Below are 21,745 nucleotides of genomic sequence, written 5' to 3'. Positions count from 1 at the left end.
AGCTGTTTGAAAAGAACCATACACATAACTAAGAGAAAACAGATTTTTGGTTCATTCTTAACTAACCACACTTACTATTAGGTTGCGTGTGCGTGTTGGGCACTGCATGTCTTTGTCAAACCTTGGAATCTTCCCAAACACTGCCACCCTCATTTCCTGTGACACATTGGGTTTTTTTTCGCACAGTACTGGCTTTTTGTCACAGTAGCAGCCAAAACCTCGCTTTGGGAAGACACGATGTGATTGAAAGGAACGTCGTACAGTTGCCTCAGACTTAGTTGCCTCAAGCTTGTAGTTTGTATGGTGTTGGAGTGTTTCCCTTGAAATTTGGAAATACTCCACAGTGCCCCGTGACTTTGCTGCAGGGCCCTGGGGCATCTCTGTGCAGGGAACTTCAGGTCTGGTGCATTTCAGGAAGAAGTGTTAGTACTAGAGGGTGTAATTTTAACCACGTAATAAAATTGGAAAGTTAAGGTCAGATGCTTAAAACAACACCCCTTCCCCCATATGTTTAAGTAATTTTAGAAATTTCACTAAATAGAAACAGTAAAGGACAATTTGGGTTTGACTGGATTCCTTTATTCTTATAGTTGTCAAATTGTCTATATATTTTTTTTAAAGATGTATTTCAGAGTGGGGGCAGGGGGAAAGGAAGGGTAGAGGGGGAGAGAGAGAATCTCAGTCAGACTCCCTGCTTAACCAGGAGCCTGACATGGGGTTCCATCCCATGACCTTGAGGTCATGACTTGAGCTGACACCAGGAGTCGGACGCTTAACCAACTGAGCCACCCAGGCGCCCCTCAAATTGCCTGACTTTTAGTTGATGATAGATCCTTGCTCTGTCTGCCTCCTGGATGGGGGCTCCGACTGATGAAGGGCATTCAAAGGAGGCTTTGATTGCGGGAGATGAAGTCAGGGCCCACTCGATCCAGATCCAGCAATCTGGTCTCTAGGTCAATGGCCTTGGACAAATGCATGCCAAGGGATGAGGCTTTTGCTGAACTGCCTCCCTACCCCGGAGCTTCGCTTGGAAACATGCTGTTCAACTTGGCCATGTTACCCATTTCCATGGTAGGAGGTTATTTTCTCTGTGTTTTTATCTGACGATTAGCCTCAAGATGGACGAATCGGTATGGGAAATAGCACAGAGTAGCAGGGGGACCCCTGAGAGCCTTCTGCACCCCTCCCCCATGGCCTTTCTGCCCCATCTCTTGCTTCTTCTCTCCTCCCACTTCTCTCCCCTTTCTTCCCTCCTCCCCTCCCCTCCTCCTCTTTCTGCACAGATTCTCTTTCCCTCCTTTTCCTCTCTCTGCATGTCTTTTCTCTCCCCGCACACACTTCTGAAGGCACATGGAGTTTCCCTGTTAATCTGATATTCACAAATCTCTCTGGTGATTGGGATTCAGGTCCTCAAGTTCTGGATTCCCTGGTGAGATCTCCTGTGCTTTTCTTTTTTTTTTTAAGTTTTTATTTAAATTCCAGGTAATGTGCAGTGTTAATATCAGTGTCAGGTGTACAACACAGTGATCAACACTTCCATACACCACCCGGTGCTCATCCCGACAAGTGTGCTCCTTAGTCCCCATCCCCTGGTTCTCCCAGTCCCCCCACCCTCTCCCCTCTGGTGACCATCAGTGTGTTCTCTAGAGTTAAGAGTCTGTTTCTTGGTTTGTCTTTCCTTTTCCTCCCTTTGCTCGTTTGTTTTGTTTCTGACTTACTTTCCTTAGCATGATACACTCTAGTTCCATCCACATCGTTGCAGATGGCAAGATCTCATTCTTTATCTGTGCCTTTCACTTTGAAAGAAAGATGAAGAAAATCCAGACAGAATCCAACTGTTTAATCGATACAAAAAAGGTTTGTGACTCCAAGGGTGACCTCTTGGTTTCCTCCTGGTAGTTAGAAGCTTAAATAGTTGAAAAAAAAATTTCAACCTCAAGTTTGAGGAGCAAAAAACTGACCAAAATCTCACAAGAAGAAGATGCCTATTAATGAAGCTCGGACAGAAATGAAGCTTAGAGAAACTTGTTAAATGGGTTCTGTGGAATTTTTCTAGATTCCGGCAAGGCCCTGTCAGCTGAGCTCAGGGACCTTTGATTTGAGCCGCTCATTCTCCTTCTAAACATCTTTCTGATTGTTCCGTGACTTCTTACATTGATGTGTTGTTTGTGATGTTCACAGTCAGGAGGCACATGCTGTCTTGTTTCCTTGACGAGAAGCTTTTGCTAATAATTGGCAAGCTTGGGAGCTGGGACAGCACCTTTGCTTTGCCGAGGAGATGCCTGCCTGCATGCCTCACGCCCTCCTTGCATCCCCGAAAGCATCATCGCCCTTCACTTCTTTAACTTTCCTTTGCAGTTGACTGAAACCTCCTCCCGTTACGCCAGGAAGATCTCCGGCACCACTGCCCTCCAGGAGGCCCTGAAGGAGAAGCAGCAGCACATTGAGCAGCTGCTGGCTGAACGGGATCTAGAGAGGGCGGAGGTGGCCAAGGCCACAAGCCACGTGGGGGAAATAGAGCAGGAGCTAGCTCTGGCCCGGGACGGACACGACCAGGTGAAGTCTCGTGCTGACCTTGTTTCCGAGATGGTGATGGGTTCTAAGCTGATCCTGTGGAGAAGCTGGTGCTTTCTAAGTGGAGGGAGAAGGCTGAGCAGCATCCCCGGTGCTTGGAGCCGGGGGGCTAGTCTTGGCAGCACAGGAAATGAGTAGCAATGTCTTTGTTGGGCTTGTTGGAAGCTGTGATCTGGGGTACCACTTTGTAGCGTTATAAAGATGAAGTTTTGTTCTTCTTGAGTCGACCTTAGTCTTTCGGTCTTTACATCTGGGTCTTTTGGCCCGCGTCAGGGGACCTCATTTACTAGGACCTTACCCACGACGGCAGCTCCTGTTTTGTAGGTTATCCTTCGTACGAACTGCAGCTTCAAAAAAGATGAGCGTTGTTTTGACAGTGCCCTCTGTTGCTTTAATGGTGTGGTTTTTCATCATCTAGTTTCCAGGAATGCGGCCGAGAAGTAACCTATTAAAGATCGTAGAAAGCATTTCAGTGTGGAAAGGTTTTAGAGTCATGCCAACCCACAGTGGTACCACTTAGCTGTAGCTCTTTGGAGGCATCCCTGGGCCTGTGTCTGGGTCAGAGAGAGGCCACTCACTGACACCCTTGCCTTCCCCAGCATGTCCTGGAGTTGGAGGCCAAGATGGACCAGCTGCGAACAATGGTGGAGGCTGCTGACAGGGAGAAGGTGGAGCTTCTCAACCAACTTGAAGAGGAGAAAAGGTGACCTCAGACTGTTCCTTGGTGCAAGTGTGGCCTTTTCCTTTTAAATGACCTTAGGAAAACATCCTCATTAAGGGGCCAGCCCTTAGAACCAAAGGAATGACCATGTGTTCAGTGGAAATGAAACTCTTTGTACTGCATGAGGAGGGTCTGCCTGGATTTGACTTTTTTTTTTTTTTTTTTGAAAAGTTTGGACTCATCTAGACATACCTGCTTCATTTAACAGCTATTTATTGAGTCCCTGCTATGGGCCAAGCATCCTCTTGAGGCTGACCTCAGTGTCGTGAGATTAATTCAAACCCTGCTTCCACCTGCAACCATCTTTGGTGAGAGGACATTTTGGGTCCAAGTTACCTAGTATTTGTGAAACGCCTTCCATGAATCTAGTAAAACTGTATCACTGGTGAGTGATACAAGGTCTCTGCCGTTGAGAAACTCAGTACCTTCGTAGGAAAACAAAACTTCGGTGTGAAGCCATTAGAGTGGTATCCAGGTCAGGATGGAATCGGTGCTAAATTGTATGAGACAGAAAGCAAGTTTGGTTCTTACAGATTTCTTGAGGCTGTGACCAACACGATCTGTGAAAAAGGTGTCTGCATGGAAACCATTGGAACACTTCTGGGTAGTGGGACATTTGTCCTCTCTTGCATTTGATGCCATCTTCTGTCCTTTTTGATGGCAACAGCCTAATACACTAAGTGTCTGGTCTGTGAGTTCAGGACAGTCAGAGGCTCACTGCTGTAAGAAGGAATAAAGTGGAGATAGGATACAGTCTCTTACCAAGGAAATTATTTTCTCACTAGAAAGACAAACACTATACATAGGAAATTCCCTTTGCATCTTAAAAATGGGTACAAATAAATGAGAGATAGTAACAGGCCTTTTCTCAGCCCTCCTGGATGCCAGGGCACCAGGACCGCTTGCTTTGGCTCTGAAGCCAGCTCTTGGTCTGTTGCCTGCTGGGCTTGAGGGCTGTAAATTACTGATGTTTAGTTCTGATTTCACAGAGTAGAATTTTTCTTAACTTTGCCAAAAATGCTAGTGAGTTTGACGGTTTTGATTTTTGCAGCCAGGTTATGAATTTGTTCCCTTTTCTTCCTTACACTCAAATTTGGGAAGATTTATAACATGGATGTTACCTGGATTTTGTAATTCTTCACGATCTCCTATTTCATTGACTTGGTGACAGCACTGATTGAAACCCGCACCCAAATCAGAGATTTTTAAAATGCAGGAGAAAAAAAAGTGACTCCAACTGTTCATAACCTTATTCTCCCAGGCTTAGAAAGGTGCTAGGATTTTCCAGGGCTTTCTGCAGGGGTAGTCTGCTATCCTTACCCTGACATATCCATATGACATATGGAGTTGTATCAAGAGAAATCGGTTTTCTGTGCCACTTTCCCCTATGTTCTGTAATTGGAAAGTAGAAATTACAGACTTGAAGTTTCAGAACCTAGTTCTGTGGTCATTAGACTTTTTCCCTGTAGGCTGGTCCTGTCTTGATTAGATTCACTCTGTTGATTGTGACCAAGGGAAACCAGCTGGTTTTTCTCAACTCTTACTTCCTGCCTCCTGGATTCAGTACCTCTAAAACACTGAAGTCTCCCTAGATAGAACAGAGCTACTGGATTTCTAAGCCGAATGCCTAAAAATACATTTCTTTATTTTCTTCCACCATCATCTGTTACAGTCACCAGGGTGTTGATTGTAAATCCCATTTTCGGTAAGGCAGATGTGTTCCTTGGCTACTTATGTGCTCTGTTTTGGTTTTGTTCCACAGGAAGGTGGAGGACCTTCAGTTCCGGGTTGAGGAAGAATCCATCACGAAAGGCGATCTTGAGGTAAAACCCCTCCGGCTCTCTGCAGCTTTTCTGGGTACTAGGGTTCACAAATTCAGATGAGCTCATTGTGCCAGAGCAGACAGCAGAGGGAACTTGGGCTGGGCTGGGCTGTGGGCGTGGCTGTGGGTCTTTGGGCCTGGGACGGTGCTGTCCTGACTCCAGTGACCCAGTCAGATTTTTACTACTCTTTTCTTGCACTTCAAAATTCAAATCCTGGAATTGGAGTTAATCAAGTCATAAATCTGGCGCTCTGTCCACGTGAGACTCGAGATGTTCCTCTGATGATCAGAAATGGCATTGCAAGGAGCACTTTTAACTTCATCATGATAGTCCCCCCAAAAGTTTCGTGCTTTCTCTCAGCTTTGCTTTTCAATTGAGCAGGATCAATTTTTTATAGTCTTGTAAAAGGAATAAACATGTGTTCCAGTAATCAGTTTTTTAAAAAGTAATTACCCGAAGAAAAAACAAGAGCGATTTCTGTATCAGCTTCTTTAACTTCTGTGGCGTATTTTACAGTCACAGAGATTTCCTTCAGCATCAAGTTTTTCATCTTTAGACAATTATATCAGTTTTTTAGATCCCAGATTCACGTGATTTTGATGCTTTTTAAACCACTGCTAGATGTATGACAAATACGAATTATGAAATTATTCAAATTTTGCAGATTTTTGATACGTTAGTCTGTAATATTTTAGTAAAACTTGCACTCGGTACTGTGCAATTCCCAGAATATCCATTTTTGCTGCTATTACAAGTTCAAAGCCTATTGGTGACCCACGACATGATTCCATTCCAGGGGCCCTTCCTGATAGGATCTCTGATTCCTTTGGAAATTGTCTTTGTAGTCAACCGAGAGTAAGGAAGACATTCTTTGAGTTCTAGTTTTATAAGGCCCAGAATTTAGTGGATTATTCCTAATTCAATAGTTCCCTTCTTTGCTCATTTCATATATGGTGACATTCTTTTAGTTTACTTTTGTGTTGTTCTTATCCGTTTAAAAACACCCTAAAGTCTCATTAGAAGTTTCACATCCTCATCTGATTCATGTGAGACATAGCCGAGGGTGTGCTGGGGAGGGGCAAGTGAAATCTTCCCCTTGGCACTAGGCTGGCATAGGCCGGCCAGTAAACTCACTTGAAATCTATCAGAGTTGTTTTGAGACCCTTAACACATAATTGAAACTTTAGTGGAATTTCTCCTTTTGTCGATGTTTAATTTTTTCATTTTTTTGCTGATAGCAAAAGAGCCAGATTTCTGAAGATCCCGAGAATGTAAGAGGGCACTTAACTGTGTGGAGATTTCCCTTGTTAACCCAGATTGATGACAGATTAAAATGCTTATTGATACACTCAAATACTAACGGCATCATCTGACCTGAGACATTGATCTTAATATCTCTGTGCATGTGGCTTTCAGAGCAGTTACATTTGTATCCTGAAGAGATTGTATGTAATGAATAAGCTGTATAAATCCATTTATTTAATGCATAAGCAAATGTTTGCTTTATAAAAAATTTTGCCAGAAAGAAAAAAAAAAAGTTTTTGTCTGGGGACCTGGCCTTCTTCACTTAACTCAGAATGTCTTCTCATTTTAATAGAATTATTCTGAGAGGATAGCTAACTGAAGTGTAAAACACGTAAGAGGAAAGAATTAGAGAAATTCTGCAGGAAAGTTTTCCCAAGTGGTCTTGGAGAGTATTCCAATTGGAGTAATTTTATTCCCACTAAGAGAGAAGGGCATTCAGAGGGCCTTTTTGTGGGATTGATTGCCTTTTTGTGAGCTCCCTCTGCTGGCCAGTGCCTGCCAGTGCAGGTGACAAGAAATTCAAGCGTCCGCATGTTGTGGCGGCCGGGTTTTCCCTGAGTTGGTGAAACTAGAGAGGAGCATTCTTCAGTGAAGACACCATGTGCTTTAAATCAATTATTATCGAAGTGCGATTTTTCCAGTAGCCGTGCCACCAGCTACGTAGGTGTTTCTTCTCCCTCCTCCCTCTGATCTGGACCAAATGCCCAACTGAGATCTCACCTAAACAGCCTCCAAAGCGTGGCTTCCCCCCAGCAAGCTGCTAACTGTGATGCTGGTACAAAGAACCTCCAACTTTTGGCTTTGTTTTACCACCATCAGAGAATAAAATTAAAACAGAGATTTTTCTCCCTACCACCTCCTGGCAGCTGAAAGAGACAGCTTAAGACCGGACTTTTAAAAAGCCTCCGTTCTGAAGGTTTCCTTTTTGTGAAGCTACTTCAGTGATCTGGGTCTCTTCTCTCCTCCCCAAACAGGCTCCGCTGCATCGGGTGTCAGTCTGCATGGGGTCTTCCTCCCGGCTTTCCTGTGCGCTTCTCGCAGAGCCTTTGCTTTCCCTCTCAGTCCCTGTCCCAGAACTTCCCTCTCGGGATGCTCTGTCTTATTGTGAGAAAGGAATACTTTTGAAAGGAGGGTGTCCTGTCCAGTGTAATGTTTTGACCACACACCGAGGCATGGACGGGGATCGCTAGTTCCCTCGCTGCTGATGGCCCAGACAGCTGTCGAGTCCCAGATGGTTTGTGTGCACACCCGCCAGCAAGGTGGTGTCGCAGGCATCTGGAAGACCTCGCAATGGAAAGAAGATCACATTCAGTGGATATTTGCTTTTTATCTGGAAGTAGTGAGCTTCTACCCAGAGGACACTGAACTCAGTGTCAGAGGTGAAGGAAGGTTCTGTTACCTTTTGCTTTTTACCGTTAGTTTTGGATTTCAGTTCTTGAGGCTCTGACCCCAATAACATAGATCTGGATTTGATCCTTTTCTTGTAAAAGCAGGTAAATTGAACAGCTTCTGTCTGAGGCACATATGGACCAAGGGGACTGTCCAGACAGTTAGATTATGAATTTTTTAAAAAAGTTTTTATTTACTTATTTGATACACAGAGAGAGAGAGATCATGAGTAGGCAGAGAGAGAGGGGGAAGCAGGCTCCCTGCTGAGCAGAGAGCCCAATGCTGGGCTTGATCTCAGGACCCTGAGACCATGACCTGAGCCGAAGGCAGAGGCTTAACCCACTGAACCACCCAGGTGCCCCAGGTTTTGAATTTTATTTCATTATTTCTATTGAGTATCTAAAGCTGAAGCAGATGAAGAAATTAAAAAAAAAATTTTTTTTGGTTCATTTTTTTAAAAAATATTTTACTTATTTATTTGACAGAGAGGTTACAAGTAGGCAGAGAGGCAGGCAGAGAGAGAGGGAGAAACAGTCTCCCCACTGAGCAGAGAGCCCGATGTGGGGCTCGATCCCAGGACACTGAGATCATGACCTGAGAGAGGCTTAAACCACTGAGCCACCCAGGCGCCCTTTTTGGTTCATTTTTAAATGTTCCATGATGGTTTATACTTAGTTCTCAAACACATCAACCTCTTTTGTGTTGAAATCCCTAGAGGACTACTGGAGTCAGTGAAAGATAACGTTAGCATGGTCCACCCCATCCTTTAGAGTTTCTTGTCATTTCTGCGTTGCCTGTAATCGTCCAGACACAGATCTGGCCAGTTAGAACCACAAAATATTTAAATTAATACCAGTGGCTGGGAGTAGCTCTGTCCCTAGGTTTTGTCCCTTGGTCTGCTGATAACCCCTCGGATGGGGAACTGGTTGGGGAAGAGGCCTGTTCAAACTGACATAGAGAATATTTCCCATTGAGTAAGACTCTGCTGTTGCAAAGACATTGCCCTCTGGATTCTCCGTCAGCTTACAGCTAATTTAAGTGATGATGGGGAGTCTCTGAAGTTTTTGAAACACAGTTAAGGATCTTACCAGTTCTTTCTGCATGGAGTTCAGACTCATGCCTCTGTGCCGAGTCACCCATTTCTCACTCCTGAGCTTCATCCTAGGATGGAGAAGACAAGCCCTTCACCAGCTCCCAACTTCTCTCCTGGTCTGAGTCTCCGAGAGAGGCCGTCAGACGTAATTATTACTGAGTTTTCCCCCTGTAATTAGGATCCCCTCTTTTTCTCCTTGGTGACAAACCGTTTTTGGAGATCCCACTGTTGGAAGGAAACTAGGGAACTGGGAAATGTTGCTAAGAGCCGACCCTTTTGGCTCATCTCAGCAAAGGCCACTGGTGTGATTTTCTCAGCTCTGGTTTCTGGATTCCCTTCGTTAGGCTTAATGCTTCACGCTTGTTCACATCATAGCACTGGGATCTGCCCTTGGGACTTACTGGGCACTTGGAGGATTTATGAGCTGTTGTTGGCCATATTTAGGGGGATGGCAGTGGTCATTTTGAGGGTCAATTTATTTGTTGACAGTCACCGCGTCAGTTACATACACAGTAATGTCAAACAGCTGTTGCGGGGAGGGGGAATTGATAGTTTAGAGGAATATTAACGATTCTAATTTGTGCTGATCAACCTCACTTATCAATGTAACTTATATTTGGCTGCACGCATCTGACACCGCTCATCCTGCCTTATGTGTTTCCACTTTCGTCGTTCTCCGTAGACTAGCTCGTGTCCCCTGGCCACCTCATCCTTTCATCCAGTAGCGTTCATCCACACCCCAGCCTCCCCATCTCAGCCCATCCTCTGCCCTTCTCCATTTCCCTTTTCATTCATCCTTTGGCGGAAGGTACTGGTGGCTCAGCCTGCATGCCGCTGTCTCTCCTCTCGTGCTGGCATGTCACGGTGGCACTGTTGTGTTCTCTTCCTCTTCCTTTTTACTAACAGACGCAGACCAAACTGGAGCATGCCCGCATTAAGGAGCTTGAACAGAGCCTGCTCTTTGAAAAGACCAAAGCTGACAAACTCCAGAGGGAGTTAGAAGACACTAGGGTAATGGTTTTCACTGTTTAATGAAGCAGACCCGTGTATGTGAATGGTGACGCCTCGGGGGACGTGCCTTGGCCCAGTGGTTCCACCTGAGTTTGGTCCTGGTGCCGTTCAGGGGCTCAGGAGCATAGACTGATGGGTAGGCACGGCTGTTGCATATCCAGTCTTTTGTCCAAGGTAAAGACTCATTCCTTTGGTTGACTCAACCAAAACCAAGGTCAGAAGCTCTCCAACTGTATGTAGACTGCGTGGATGTCCACAGCCACATTTGAGGCTCTTTGTATCGGTACCTTGAAATATGTCTCTCCAGTTTGCCACGAGCAGTCAATTGTCCTCTTGTTCTCATATTCCCAGTGACAGGGTTTTCTGAAGAATTTTTTTTTATTGTTTTACTTTACCTCTCTTTTCCTGCCTTCTTCCCTGGCCTGTAGGGGGAATCGAAACACTGGCTCTTTTGAATGAGAGTTAAGGACTTTCATCCCAGTGACCTTTTTTTCTTGATACCTGATCTGTCTTTGCACTTCCCTCCTTTTTGCCACCAGTAGGTGAAAATCTCAGCCACCAGGAGGGAAGAGTGTGCTGAGAACAGAACTACTTCCTCCAACCCCGGCTCACTGTCTTTGGCCCCTGGAGCCAGTGCATGAGTCAGGTTTTCACTTGTTGGTGTATCTCAGCACCTGCAGAGTGCTGACCGGTGCCTGGCACTGTTCGGAGCACGGCCCGGCATTAACGTACTCGGTCTCACCTCAACCCTGAGGGACGGTGGCATCACCCCATTTTGCAGATGAGGATGCTAAGGGATGGAGAGGTTAAATAATTTGCCCAAGGTTACACAGCAGATAGGAATAATGGAGCCAGAAATTGTATCTGGAACACTTGGCCCCAGAGTCTATGCTCTTGACCGCCACAGGATGGAGTCTGTTTCGGAGGTAGTTTTGTGCTGGAGAATTTAATAAATAATCCGAGCATTTACACATAAGAGGACATGTATGTATATGTACCCTTTAGATCACAAATTTGACTGTCAGTGGCTAAATTGCCCAGATCCTCAACTACAAAATTTTAAAAAATTACTCTGTCTCTGATCAAATTTGGTATCCCTGATTTTTTTCTTTTGAATCACTAGTATTTATAGAAATTTCTTTTGTTGAGAAATCATTGACTGATCTAAAAATCTAGCTAACTGAGCAATTTTTCTTCTCTAAATCATAAGCTTTTCTTTTTTAAAAAGAGAAAATGTTCTCAGTTGGCCTCAAAAGTAAAGGTATCTCCTGTGTATTTGGTAGGGAAAAAATCCCGGTAGTTTGTCGATGTTTCTTTCTCACCTGAGAGCCAAAGACTTGATCTGGGAAATATAAGGGACTGATGATAAGATTGGGCTCCTTTAGTGGGATTGAAGCAAGGAAATACATATATATATATATATATATATCCATTTTTTTTAACCTGTGAACTCCTCCTACGTACCTTTGTCAGCAAACAACTCAGATGGATGCCTTTTCTTTTCCCTCGTGGATAAGAAGGCATCATTTGCAACCTAGTGTATCCAACTATTCCAGATTCGGACTGTTGTCTTTCTAATAAGAAGTCACGCCTTTCATCTGATCCTCACTCTTGCTTGGCCAAGTGTGAAACCAGCCAGTGAGCCGCCCGAGGTCCCGGTCATCTCCTGTCCTCTTAGGAAGCGCTTCAGATGTCCTCCCAGCCAGTAAGCCCAGTTTATGCGCCGGGTGTTTGCTGCCACAGGGAAAGTCACCAGAATGAGAAGTGATACCTGACTTTGATGGCCTCATCCTGGTGGGAGAGGCAGGCAGACGTGTAGCTTTGCTCAAGGGCAAACTTTGGGAAGTAAAACAAAACAAAAACGGAAGAGCTGTGGAAATGCTACAGTGTAATCACGCTGTTCTTTTTTCACTTATTTTTTATTTGACATTGATAGAGAACTCTCGTCTCTTTGGATTTATTCAGATCCCAGACCTTGTAGTGTTGGGATTTATTAATGTTTTGTACCTTATTCTGTGGCAACAAACTCTTGGACACCCCATCCCCTGCCCCAGAAAAAAGTCCGTAAATAAACATCTTTAACCCAGAGCATCTGTAGCCCTGAAGCACACACCGTAGCTGGCTCTAAAGTAGTCAGCGACTCCTCATGCCGTTTCGGACTTGGTTGCTTTCTTTTCCCAGCCCTTTGTGGACGTGTTAATGTGCGTCCGTATCACAGCCTGTAGGTGGACAGAGGAAGCGAAGGAAACACGTCCATCACTTTCTGTCCCAGTAAAGGCAGTGAGGGAGAGGAGCCTTCAACCCGGAGGAGTTTTGATCCTTGAAGTTTGTTTTTAAATCATTCATGTTCCCTTCTCTTTCCCAGGTTAGTCCAATAATTCATTTTTATGCCTGAAGCGACCAATTCCCACATATTTTGTGCCCTACACTGACGGCTTACAGGTATCAGAGGGAAGTCATTTCTTAAGAGAGAAGGACACAGGTTAAGAAAGTGTTTTTCCTAGTCCTGGGGTGTTTAAAAAAAGCAGATTCCTGGGTGCGGTCCCAGAGCTCAAGTAGAATCAAAACATGTGGGAGCGCACGGGAACCTGCATTTCAGATGGCATCCCAGGAGACGCGCATACTAAATTCTGAGAACCACTGGGTTAGGGGAGCAAGAGATGTACGTTAAAATGCCAAATGAATTATCTAAAAGGGGGGACTCTCAAAAGACTCATGTATATAATTGAAGGTAAGTAATTGTTCCTATTTTGTCTTTCTAAAAAAAGAAGTTAGTAAAGCATTTCTTCATTATCCAGCTAAAGCTCTTATTCTACCGCTGATTCACTGTAACATTTGATAGATAATATCACACCTTTTATTCCGGTCATAGGCCACAGAAGTAGAATACCAATCACATATATGTAATCGAAACTCTGCCACCCACGTTAATATACTTTTTTAGTAGATAGAGAAACAGGTAAAAGTAGTAATATATTTGATTTAAGCCAGTTTATCCAAAATAACATTTCATCATGTAATCAGTATAAAAATTATCAACAAGATATTTTATGTCCTCCCCCCTCCCAAGTCTTCAAAATCTGTCCCTGTTAGCCTTATAGCATCGGTCACATTTCTGGTGCTGAGGAGCCATGTGTGCTATCACACCAGACAACACAGGTCTTTAAAATCACCCGCATTAGATAAGTGAGCATTTACACATGCCGGGGGAAGCAGAGGAGGGAAAAGCCAGGTAAAATGAGGAGCTTCTGTCTTCCCTCAGCTGGACATATGAGAGCTTTGAAAGCTGTTCTTTCCAGTAACTTACCATCAGTTGATGGGCACTTCTCTAAGTTTCTTTAGAGGAAAAAGAAGTAATTCCAGAGTAAGTTAAATTGCACATCAATTTTCGATTCCTTGAGCATCTCAGGCTGGTGGAAGTTGGCCAAAGATGACGACTTCGGGGTTCTCAGAGTTGGGCTTCCTCCCTGACAGCAGTTAGAGGTGGGGCAGCCTTCTGGGGTTCACACTAGCTCCACGGCTGCCTGAGGTGGGGGAGTCATTAAAGATCTTCAAGGTTAAAGAAGATCTTCAAGGTTAAAGTGACTGGTTATTTACGTGATTTGTTTTTCTTTGGACTGCGGTTACTAGGTGGCTACGGTGTCGGAAAAGTCCCGTATAATGGAACTAGAAAAAGACCTAGCATTGAGAGCGCAGGAGGTAGCTGAACTGCGGAGGAGGCTAGAGTCCCATAAGCCTGCTGGGGATGTTGACATGTCACTCTCCTTTTTGCAAGAGATAAGCTCTTTGCAAGAAAAGTTAGAAGCCGCCCGTGCTGACCACCAGAGAGAAATCACTTCTCTGAAGGAGCAGTTTGGAGCCCGCGAAGAAACACATCAGAAGGAGATAAAGGCTCTTCAGGCTGCCACAGAGAAGCTTTCCAAAGAGAACGAGTCCTTGAAAAGCAAGCTTGATCACGCCAACAAGGAGAACTCTGATGTGATAGCCCTGTGGAAGTCCAAGCTGGAGACGGCCATTGCGTCCCACCAGCAGGCGATGGAGGAGCTGAAGGTGTCCTTCAGCAAAGGGGTCGGGACAGAGACAGCAGAGTTTGCTGAGTTAAAAACACAGATAGAGAAGATGAGACTAGATTACCAGCACGAAATAGAAAACCTGCAGAACAAACAAGACTCTGAAAGGTCTGCTCACGCGAAAGAGCTAGAAGCCCTCAGAGGTCAGCTGATGGCGGTCATTGCAGAGAAGGAGAGCGGCCTGGAAGCTCTCAAGGCGAAGCTGGACAGAGCAGAAGACCAGCATCTGGTAGAAATGGAGGACGCCTTAAACAAATTGCAGGAAGCTGAAATAAAGGTAAAGGAGCTAGAGGTACTACAAGCCAAATGCAGTGAACAAACCAAGGTTATTGATCATTTTGCATCACAGCTCAAGGCTACTGAAGAAAAGCTCTTGGATCTTGATGCACTTCGGAAAGCCAGTTCCGAAGGTAAATCGGAAATCGAGAAACTTAGACAGCAGCTTGAGGCAGCTGAGAAACAGATAAAAAATTTAGAGATTGAAAAGAATACTGAAAGTGGCAAGGTTTGTATTGACATCCTCCGTCCTTTTATTTTCTGCTTGTCAGTCTCACTTTGCATTGTACGTCACTTTGGAATGGAGCTCATTCATCTTCCAGATTCCCGATTTGCTTACAGCAGCCGGCCCGGTGCTAGCGGATTTCCCAGTTGGCGTGCAGTGTCCTCTGAGTATCTTGAGTGTGGTTTCATCTGAGGAGATTAGAGAAAATAATGGCTCAACTAGGTTAATTTATTTTGGTGTCTTAGCATCTGTGTACTTAACGACTTTGTCTCTGGGACATGCTCTGTGCTCTGTTTAAGCTTGGTTCTAGTCCCTAATTTCTTTTTTTTTTTTTTTTTTTTAAAGATTTTATTTATTTATTTGACAGAGAGAGATCACAAGTAGATAGAGAGGCAGGCAGAGAGAGAGAGAGGGAAGCAGGCTCCCCGCCGAGCAGAGAGCCCGATGCGGGACTCGATCCCAGGACCCTGAGATCATGACCTGAGCCGAAGGCAGCGGCTTAACCCACTGAGCCACCCAGGCGCCCCCTAATTTCTTTTTAAAGATTTATTTCATTAAGAGAGAGAGAGCACATGTGCAGGAAGAGGGGCAGAGGGAGAGAGAGAGAATCTCAAGCAGCCTCCCTGCTGAGCTCGGAGCCTGACGTGGGGCTCGATCCCCTGACCCCAAGATCATGACCTGAGCCAAAGTCAAGAGTCAGATGCTCAACCAACTGAGCTATGCACGTGCCCCTGTAATCTCTTTTAAAATGGAGAACTCCCTAAGAGGATGGTATTAAGGTAAATGAAGGAATAGACAAGAAAGAAACTTATATGATAATCATCTCCTCCTCCTTTGCATTTACATCATTGTCCTATCAGCTTATGTGCAGACACAGCTGTGGACACTGAGTGCCATGGGACTGGTCGCTTAACACGCTGTGATAAGTAGACAGCAGAATAAGGTTCAGAGCCCGAAGGCCTTCACATTGCCGCTTCTGGCCTGTTGGAGAGCTTTTCCTATGCCGCAGTGAGAATGCCTCCTATTTCTTGCCTTTTTGAGGACAGACAGACAAGTATGCTTTTGGTCAAGGCATAGGAAATTGCGTGAAACATTGGCCAGCTACATCCCTGTCTAATTAGCCTTGCCAAATGTCACCTTCATCTTTAAGGACTGTTTGAGGAATGAATGGTCCCAGTCCTCCTACCACTAGTGGGAGTGCTGGTGCTGATGCCCAGCTTTCTGAGCTTTTTATGGGAGAAAATACTTCTTGGACGAAGGGTTGTAAGGTTAGATGGGGGAGGTGGGAGGACAGACTGAAAAATTGCCAAGTAACCTTAGTTGAAGATGACAAGCTAATTACAGGAAGATTTTCTCAAATCTCCTCACTTGGATCCAAAATATCAATCAAATCACAAAAATTAATTAATAGAGCATCCATAGCTAAGGGTCAAATTTTTTTACATCAAGATTTGATGAAAACCAATTTCTGATTACTGTTGCCAGTGCATTTTAAATTTTAAATTTTTTTTTTAACGTTGAACTGCTTTAAGCACATACAAACAGAGAAGATAACACAGGCTTCGTGTCTGCATTCTTCCTGCTTGACGGCCTTTAAAGTCCAGAAAATGAAGTTGCCTGACTTAGCTATTTAGAAAGTAGGCGTCTGCACTTTCTGCTTTAGCTCATGCGGATATTCCAAATTTTCGTATAGAAAAATACTCCTTTTGACTATTTTAAATAGTCATTGTATCGTACTATCTAGAACTGATTGTGCGAAGTCATTACCTTCTTAAAATTAACCAAAAACCAAACAACAAAAAAACAATGGTTTTTTGTTGTTTTCCTTAACCCATGCCTTTATTCCTTTCAGTTTTATTTGGTTGTGTTTGTTTCTCATATGTTTTTTATATTTGTTTTACTTTTTGTTCCTCATTCATTCTTTTTTGTTTCCTCGTGTTGGTTTGCTTCTGCACCATGTAACTCTGTACGGTAGGCTAGTAGCGTTACCAGAGAGCTGCAGGGGAAAGAGCTAACACTTAATAACCTTCAGGAAAACTTGCGTGAAGTCAGTCAAGTGAAAGAGGCTTTGGAAAAAGAACTTCAGATTTTGGTAAGTACCTCTTGGGAACTGGACTCTCAGGGTTTCTGGCCATTTGAATAACGTTCCTGGTTTAAAAACAAAAATCTCCATAAAGAAAGAAGTATTGGACCTCCTTCCTTTCTCTTTCAAAGTATTCATTTAAATTGAGTGTATTAGTCCTGGGCTGGTAAGTACCTTGAAGGGAATGGGATCTAACCTGACCTAGCAATAAAGGTAGGTATTACTTTTTCTTTATCTCAATCTGTCCTTTGCCTCTGGTAAATTGGTAAATGAGCCGCTTTGGCGTGTGATCGCCTGGTTTTGCTAAACACGGGCCTCCCAAGCTTATATGCCCAGCACATGAGGGCTTCATTTACAATCAGGTTTAGGCTATGCCTTCTCCCTCCTTGTGACGCCAGAGAGCGCAGTGCTGGACCGTTGGCACCCGCTGATAGCACGGAGTCCAAGAATCCTTTCTTCCAACTCACTATAACCACCTCAGCAAATTATATTTCACATCTGTCCTCTCGCCTTAATCACAAATTGTAAGACATTTATTTTTCTTGCCTTTTCTCAACTGTTCTCCGTTCTTCCTGCATCAAAAACTGAACTTAGTCAAGGTTGACAACCGTAAGCACACAGCACGGGAAAGGAAAGTCGTAGGCTTATGGAGAAACCGGGAAAGAGAAACGTGAGTTAGGAAGGGACACTTGTCTTAGGTCCTCTATACACCATTTCTTCCCGGCTTATTACACTTCTGTGCTAGTACCAGAGGTGAATAAGTGTTTGCTTTTTTTTTTTAAATGCCAATATTACTAAGTTCTACTTTTTCAAATGTCAAGTATGTAGCTGCACTGTTCACTATTGTAGCCACTGTCCACATATGACTATATAAATTTAAATGAATTAAAATTAAATAAAATTTAAAACTCAGTTCTTCAGTTGTGCTAGCCACATTGTAAGCGCTTAATAGCCTCATTTGGCTAGTGGCTACCATATTGAACAGCACAGGATAGACTATTTCTGTCATGGTGGATGGTTCTGTTGGGCAATTTTGATATACAATATTTTAGCTACATTTTGAGAGCAAGTTGGCCTGGGAATCATGATTTTCTAATATTATGGCCTTTCAAAAATGTGTTTTGAGTTCCACACTATTTCTCTGGCCTTGCCTCCCCACCCCCTCCTAAACTTTGAGACTATTTACTTTTAAGGTAGTGTACACCTCTGTGTACCCTGAAGAGAAAATTTGCCACCTAAGTCTGGCTTTGGGGATAACACAGGGGACAGTCTTTGGGCTTTGGTGGACTTGTGTGGCTTGTGTACCCATTTTATTCATAATCCTAAATAGTTAGAAATACTCACTGAAAATTTTTCTTGGTGCATCCAGCTCAAAGTTCATCTCAGGAGAACATGTTTTTTCATTTTGTTTGTTTTTTGTTTTTAAATCTATTGTCATGCAGAAAAGAGTAGGTGAGTGGTGGGCCTTTTTGGGTTTAAGAAGTAGTTGATCGGGGCACCTGGGTGGCTCAGTGGGTTAAAGCCTCTGCCTTTGGCTCAGGTCATGATTCCCAGGGTCCTGGGATCGAGCCCCGCATCAGGCTCTTGCTCCGCAGGGAGCCTGCTTCACCCTCTCTCTCTGCCTGCCTCTCTGCCTACTTGTGATCTCTGTCAAATAAATAAATAAATAAAATCTTTAAAAAAAAAAAAAAAGGTAGTTGATAGTAGTTTCAAGATACTGGCTCTGATTACTCTCAGACAGAAGAACACCGCAGAATTCTGACCACTGTCGCAGGCAGATTCCTGAAGAGAAGTTCTGCTGCTTGAGGGTGGCAGCATGGAAAAGAGCATACGCATGCACCACACGCACGCCCAAGCCACACGTATGCACGTTCACACATGAGTACAGGTGTACATGCATGCTCGGGCCAGGACATGGATGTAAGCCCTGTTCACCTTTGTCACGTACACGCGCGGCATATATATGGTAGTATTTGGCGTTTACACATTGTTAAGTATAAATTTAAATGAAAAAATCGGTCACAGAAAGTAGATAGTGTTGTAGTTATAACTGGTTGAAATGCTTTATTTCTGCAATTTGAAATCTTTCTATTCTGAAGATCTCATTCTTCATTTTAGAAAGAAAAGTTTGCTGAAGCTTCAGAGGAGGCAGTCTCTGTTCAGAGAAGCATGCAAGGTATGTCTTACTAAGTATGGCTTCCGAGAATGTCAGGTTCCCCAGCTGGAGCTGGCCTCTGGAGTACACGGAATAGATGGCTCGTGCAGTCTGACGTCATGCTTCCGGAAGCTTCCGCAGCACATGGAAAAGCCAGATTGCACTGGCTTCCTGAAGCCTCAGACTCCCAATTACTTCATTCTTCTTGTGACTAAAGGCTTGTTCCATGTAAAAATGAAGTATACTTGGGAAAAATCTTATCTTACTTGATCTTTAGTCATTGATAGCTTTATTGAATTCTAGCTGGAAATAAGAGAAAGAGGCCTGGAAAGGTATGCCCCGTGCCTGCCTAACCCACAGATGAGGGGAAGTGAAAACAGATGCATCCCCTCTTCTCTAGTCATTACACAGTGGTTTGCTGTTGTAATGGGACTCTTTAGTATTTCTGTCCTCTCAAATCCCCAGTATGTGATTTGATTTGGTTGTAAGACTGTCAACCTCTAGATGGCTTACTAAGTATGAAATATATTAAACTTTTAACTCTATCCTCAATAGAAACTGTAAATAAATTACACCAAAAGGAGGAACAGTTTAATGCACTGTCTACTGAATTGGAGAAGTTGAGAGAAAATTTAACAGGTAAGCGGTCTTTGTTTACTAAGCACTGAACACCGTAGGTTTCCTAGGATTTGAGATAACTGTGGTACGTTACAATAAGATTATTCAGGGGTCACTTCTCTCCTTAACGTAGTATAATGTGATAAAATACTTGCTTGAGATCCATAACCTCTGCAAACCCTCTCTGCCCTGTTTTCAAACGAGTCGGAATCCACCACACCTCACCACTCCTCCCACTGTCCTTGATTCAAGCCCACCATCATCTTTCACTTGAGCTGCTGTAACAGCTGGCTGCCTGCTCTGCCTCCTTCTGCCTTCATCTCCTTCAGTCCATTTCCAGCACAGCGGCCAGAGCCGTCCTTCTGCTAAGTTGGGTCATGTCACTTTTCTGCTCAAGATCATCCAGTGACTCCCATCTCACTCAGAGTAAAATCTGGAGTCCTTACCAATGTCAAGCCCTGTTACCTCTCTGATGACCTCTCATACTATCCTTCCCTTTGTTCGTCTTACTCCAACCATATTGGCCTTGTTGGTAATACTTGCAAGTCAAGCATTTTTGTGCCTCAGGGCCTTTGCACTTGATTTCCCTAAGTTCCTTCCCATCTTTGCTTAAATGTCACCATCCAGAGAGGTCCCGCCCAAGATTTTAGCCCACCAACTCTTTCTTGATTCCTTTCTCTGCTTGTATTTTTTTCCTCTCTTAGCAATTAACACTGTTTTTATTCTATTTGTGTTTGTTTGTTTGTTTGATCTTGTTTCTTATCCATCATCTTGGCTAGAATATGATTTTCATGAGGGCAGGGATTGCTATATACAAATACTCTCAGAGTAAACCTTGGAATATAGGATATGGTCAATAAACTTTTGTTGACTGTAACACTACAGTGATTTTTTTTCTATATGTATTCAGATATGGAGGCAAAATTTAGAGAGAGGGATGAAAGAGAACAGCAGTTGATAAAGGCGAAGGAAAAGTTGGAGAATGACATTGCAGAAATAATGAAGATGTCGGGAGATAATTCTTCTCAGCTGACAAAAATGAATGACGAGTTACATCTGAAAGAAAGGTATGTATGAATGGTTGTAAGGACGCCTGATTTAGGTTCGCCTCTGAAGCATGGTCTAGGAGGGAGGGGAACCCCAAAATTCAGGATTGTTCTGGTTTTGTTTTGTTTAAGATTTTATTTATTTATTTGACAGACAGATCACAAGTAGGCAGAGAGGCAGGCAAGGAGAGAGAGGAGGAAGCAGGCTCTCTGTGGAGCAGAGAGCCAGATGTGGGGCTCGATCCCAGGACTCTGGGATCATGACCCGAGCCAAAGGCAGAGGCTTTAACCCACTGAGCCACCCAGACCACCCAGGATTGTTCTGTTTTAAGTTTTCCTGCCGCTCCTCCTTTTTTCTTACTATGTGAGTGTCTGCTTAAATCAACTACGGAACCTTCTAAGCCATACAGTATTAGAGGCTTTTGATGGCTTATAATGAAAAGGCAGGAGTTTACCAGGGGCGGGAACATCTTTCACAGCAGCTAACGGTATTTTTAAGCTGTTTCAGTGTAACAAAGGGTAACCCATATTACAGGCTAACTGGGTATGTGCCCTGCGCCCTGTGGATGGATGGCTTTAGTGGAGTGGGTTTTCCGATTCTCCTAGTAATCCTGTGAGGTGAGTGTTCTTGTTCCCATCTTGAGGAGAAAGGAATTGAGTCTTCGTGAGGTGATGTGACTTGCCGGAGATTTCAGGCCTGTGCGGCCGGCCCTGGGGCCCCGGCTGGTCATCAGCAGTACCTGCTACGGCCACGAGCTACTCTCCACCCCTCCTGTCTTTATTCTGAGGCTATTGTTGCTTTGAGCTTTCTTTTCTTTTCATAGCTTCCGGGTAAAAATCGAATGTTTTATTTTGTAAGGCAAAAACTTTGAGAGGACATTTTAGGGCCATGAGACCCAGTTAGGTTTTATCTCAGTTAGGCAGTTAGGTTTATCTCTGGCCATGCACCCCCACAATTTAGCGTGATGGTGACGGAGGGGCGGGGGGGAGGTTGACACCTGGGCTTTGATTGGCTACCTGTGGTCAGACTTGCTGGGGGGGGGGGCGCGGGGGGAGTGGGCCGCACAGGTGGTGGTGACCTGGTGCCCCAGGTAGCTCCAGCTCTGCAGGTGTCGGACAGCCCAGAGGGAGCATCCGAGTTTCCCACCTCTGTTCTCAGAGTCCTCTGATAGCCCGTTCTCTAGGTTTGTGTCACACATTTTCTGTACGTCTTATTGACCCACATTGGTATCTGGAGGCTAGATCTTCAAGTTGTCATTTTGTATCTTGTGTTTTCAAGGGGCAGTAGAATGAGTTTTTGATAATCTCGTCTGCTAAGATTTTTGAAACTTACTAAATAATTTCCTCATTTATGT

The 21,745-nt window shown here is 44.1% G+C and overlaps 1 protein-coding gene across 3 annotated transcripts in view; it reads left to right on the top strand.

The window, feature by feature from the left end:
• Positions 1 to 21,745, top strand: part of CLIP1 (CAP-Gly domain containing linker protein 1) — a 122,272-nt gene that overhangs the window by 58,995 nt on the left and 41,532 nt on the right. For 2 of the 3 annotated variants that reach the window (XM_046024180.1, XM_046024181.1), the window contains exons 6-13: positions 2,359 to 2,556; positions 3,174 to 3,277; positions 5,058 to 5,118; positions 13,547 to 14,491; positions 16,464 to 16,580; positions 18,690 to 18,747; positions 19,282 to 19,365; positions 20,255 to 20,411. In XM_046024180.1, the coding sequence (XP_045880136.1) occupies positions 2,359 to 2,556; positions 3,174 to 3,277; positions 5,058 to 5,118; positions 13,547 to 14,491; positions 16,464 to 16,580; positions 18,690 to 18,747; positions 19,282 to 19,365; positions 20,255 to 20,411 (1,724 nt within the window). Of the gene's footprint in view, positions 1 to 2,358; positions 2,557 to 3,173; positions 3,278 to 5,057; positions 5,119 to 9,811; positions 9,917 to 13,546; positions 14,492 to 16,463; positions 16,581 to 18,689; positions 18,748 to 19,281; positions 19,366 to 20,254; positions 20,412 to 21,745 lie in introns of all 3 variants that reach the window. The other variant, XM_046024178.1, reaches the window with a different exon arrangement.

Source organism: Meles meles, chromosome 12 (genome assembly GCF_922984935.1).
Source record: "Meles meles chromosome 12, mMelMel3.1 paternal haplotype, whole genome shotgun sequence".
Taxonomy (NCBI): Eukaryota; Metazoa; Chordata; class Mammalia; order Carnivora; family Mustelidae; genus Meles; species Meles meles.
Note: the sequence above shows the minus strand (reverse complement) of the source record. Positions and strands in the feature narration are given on the sequence as shown.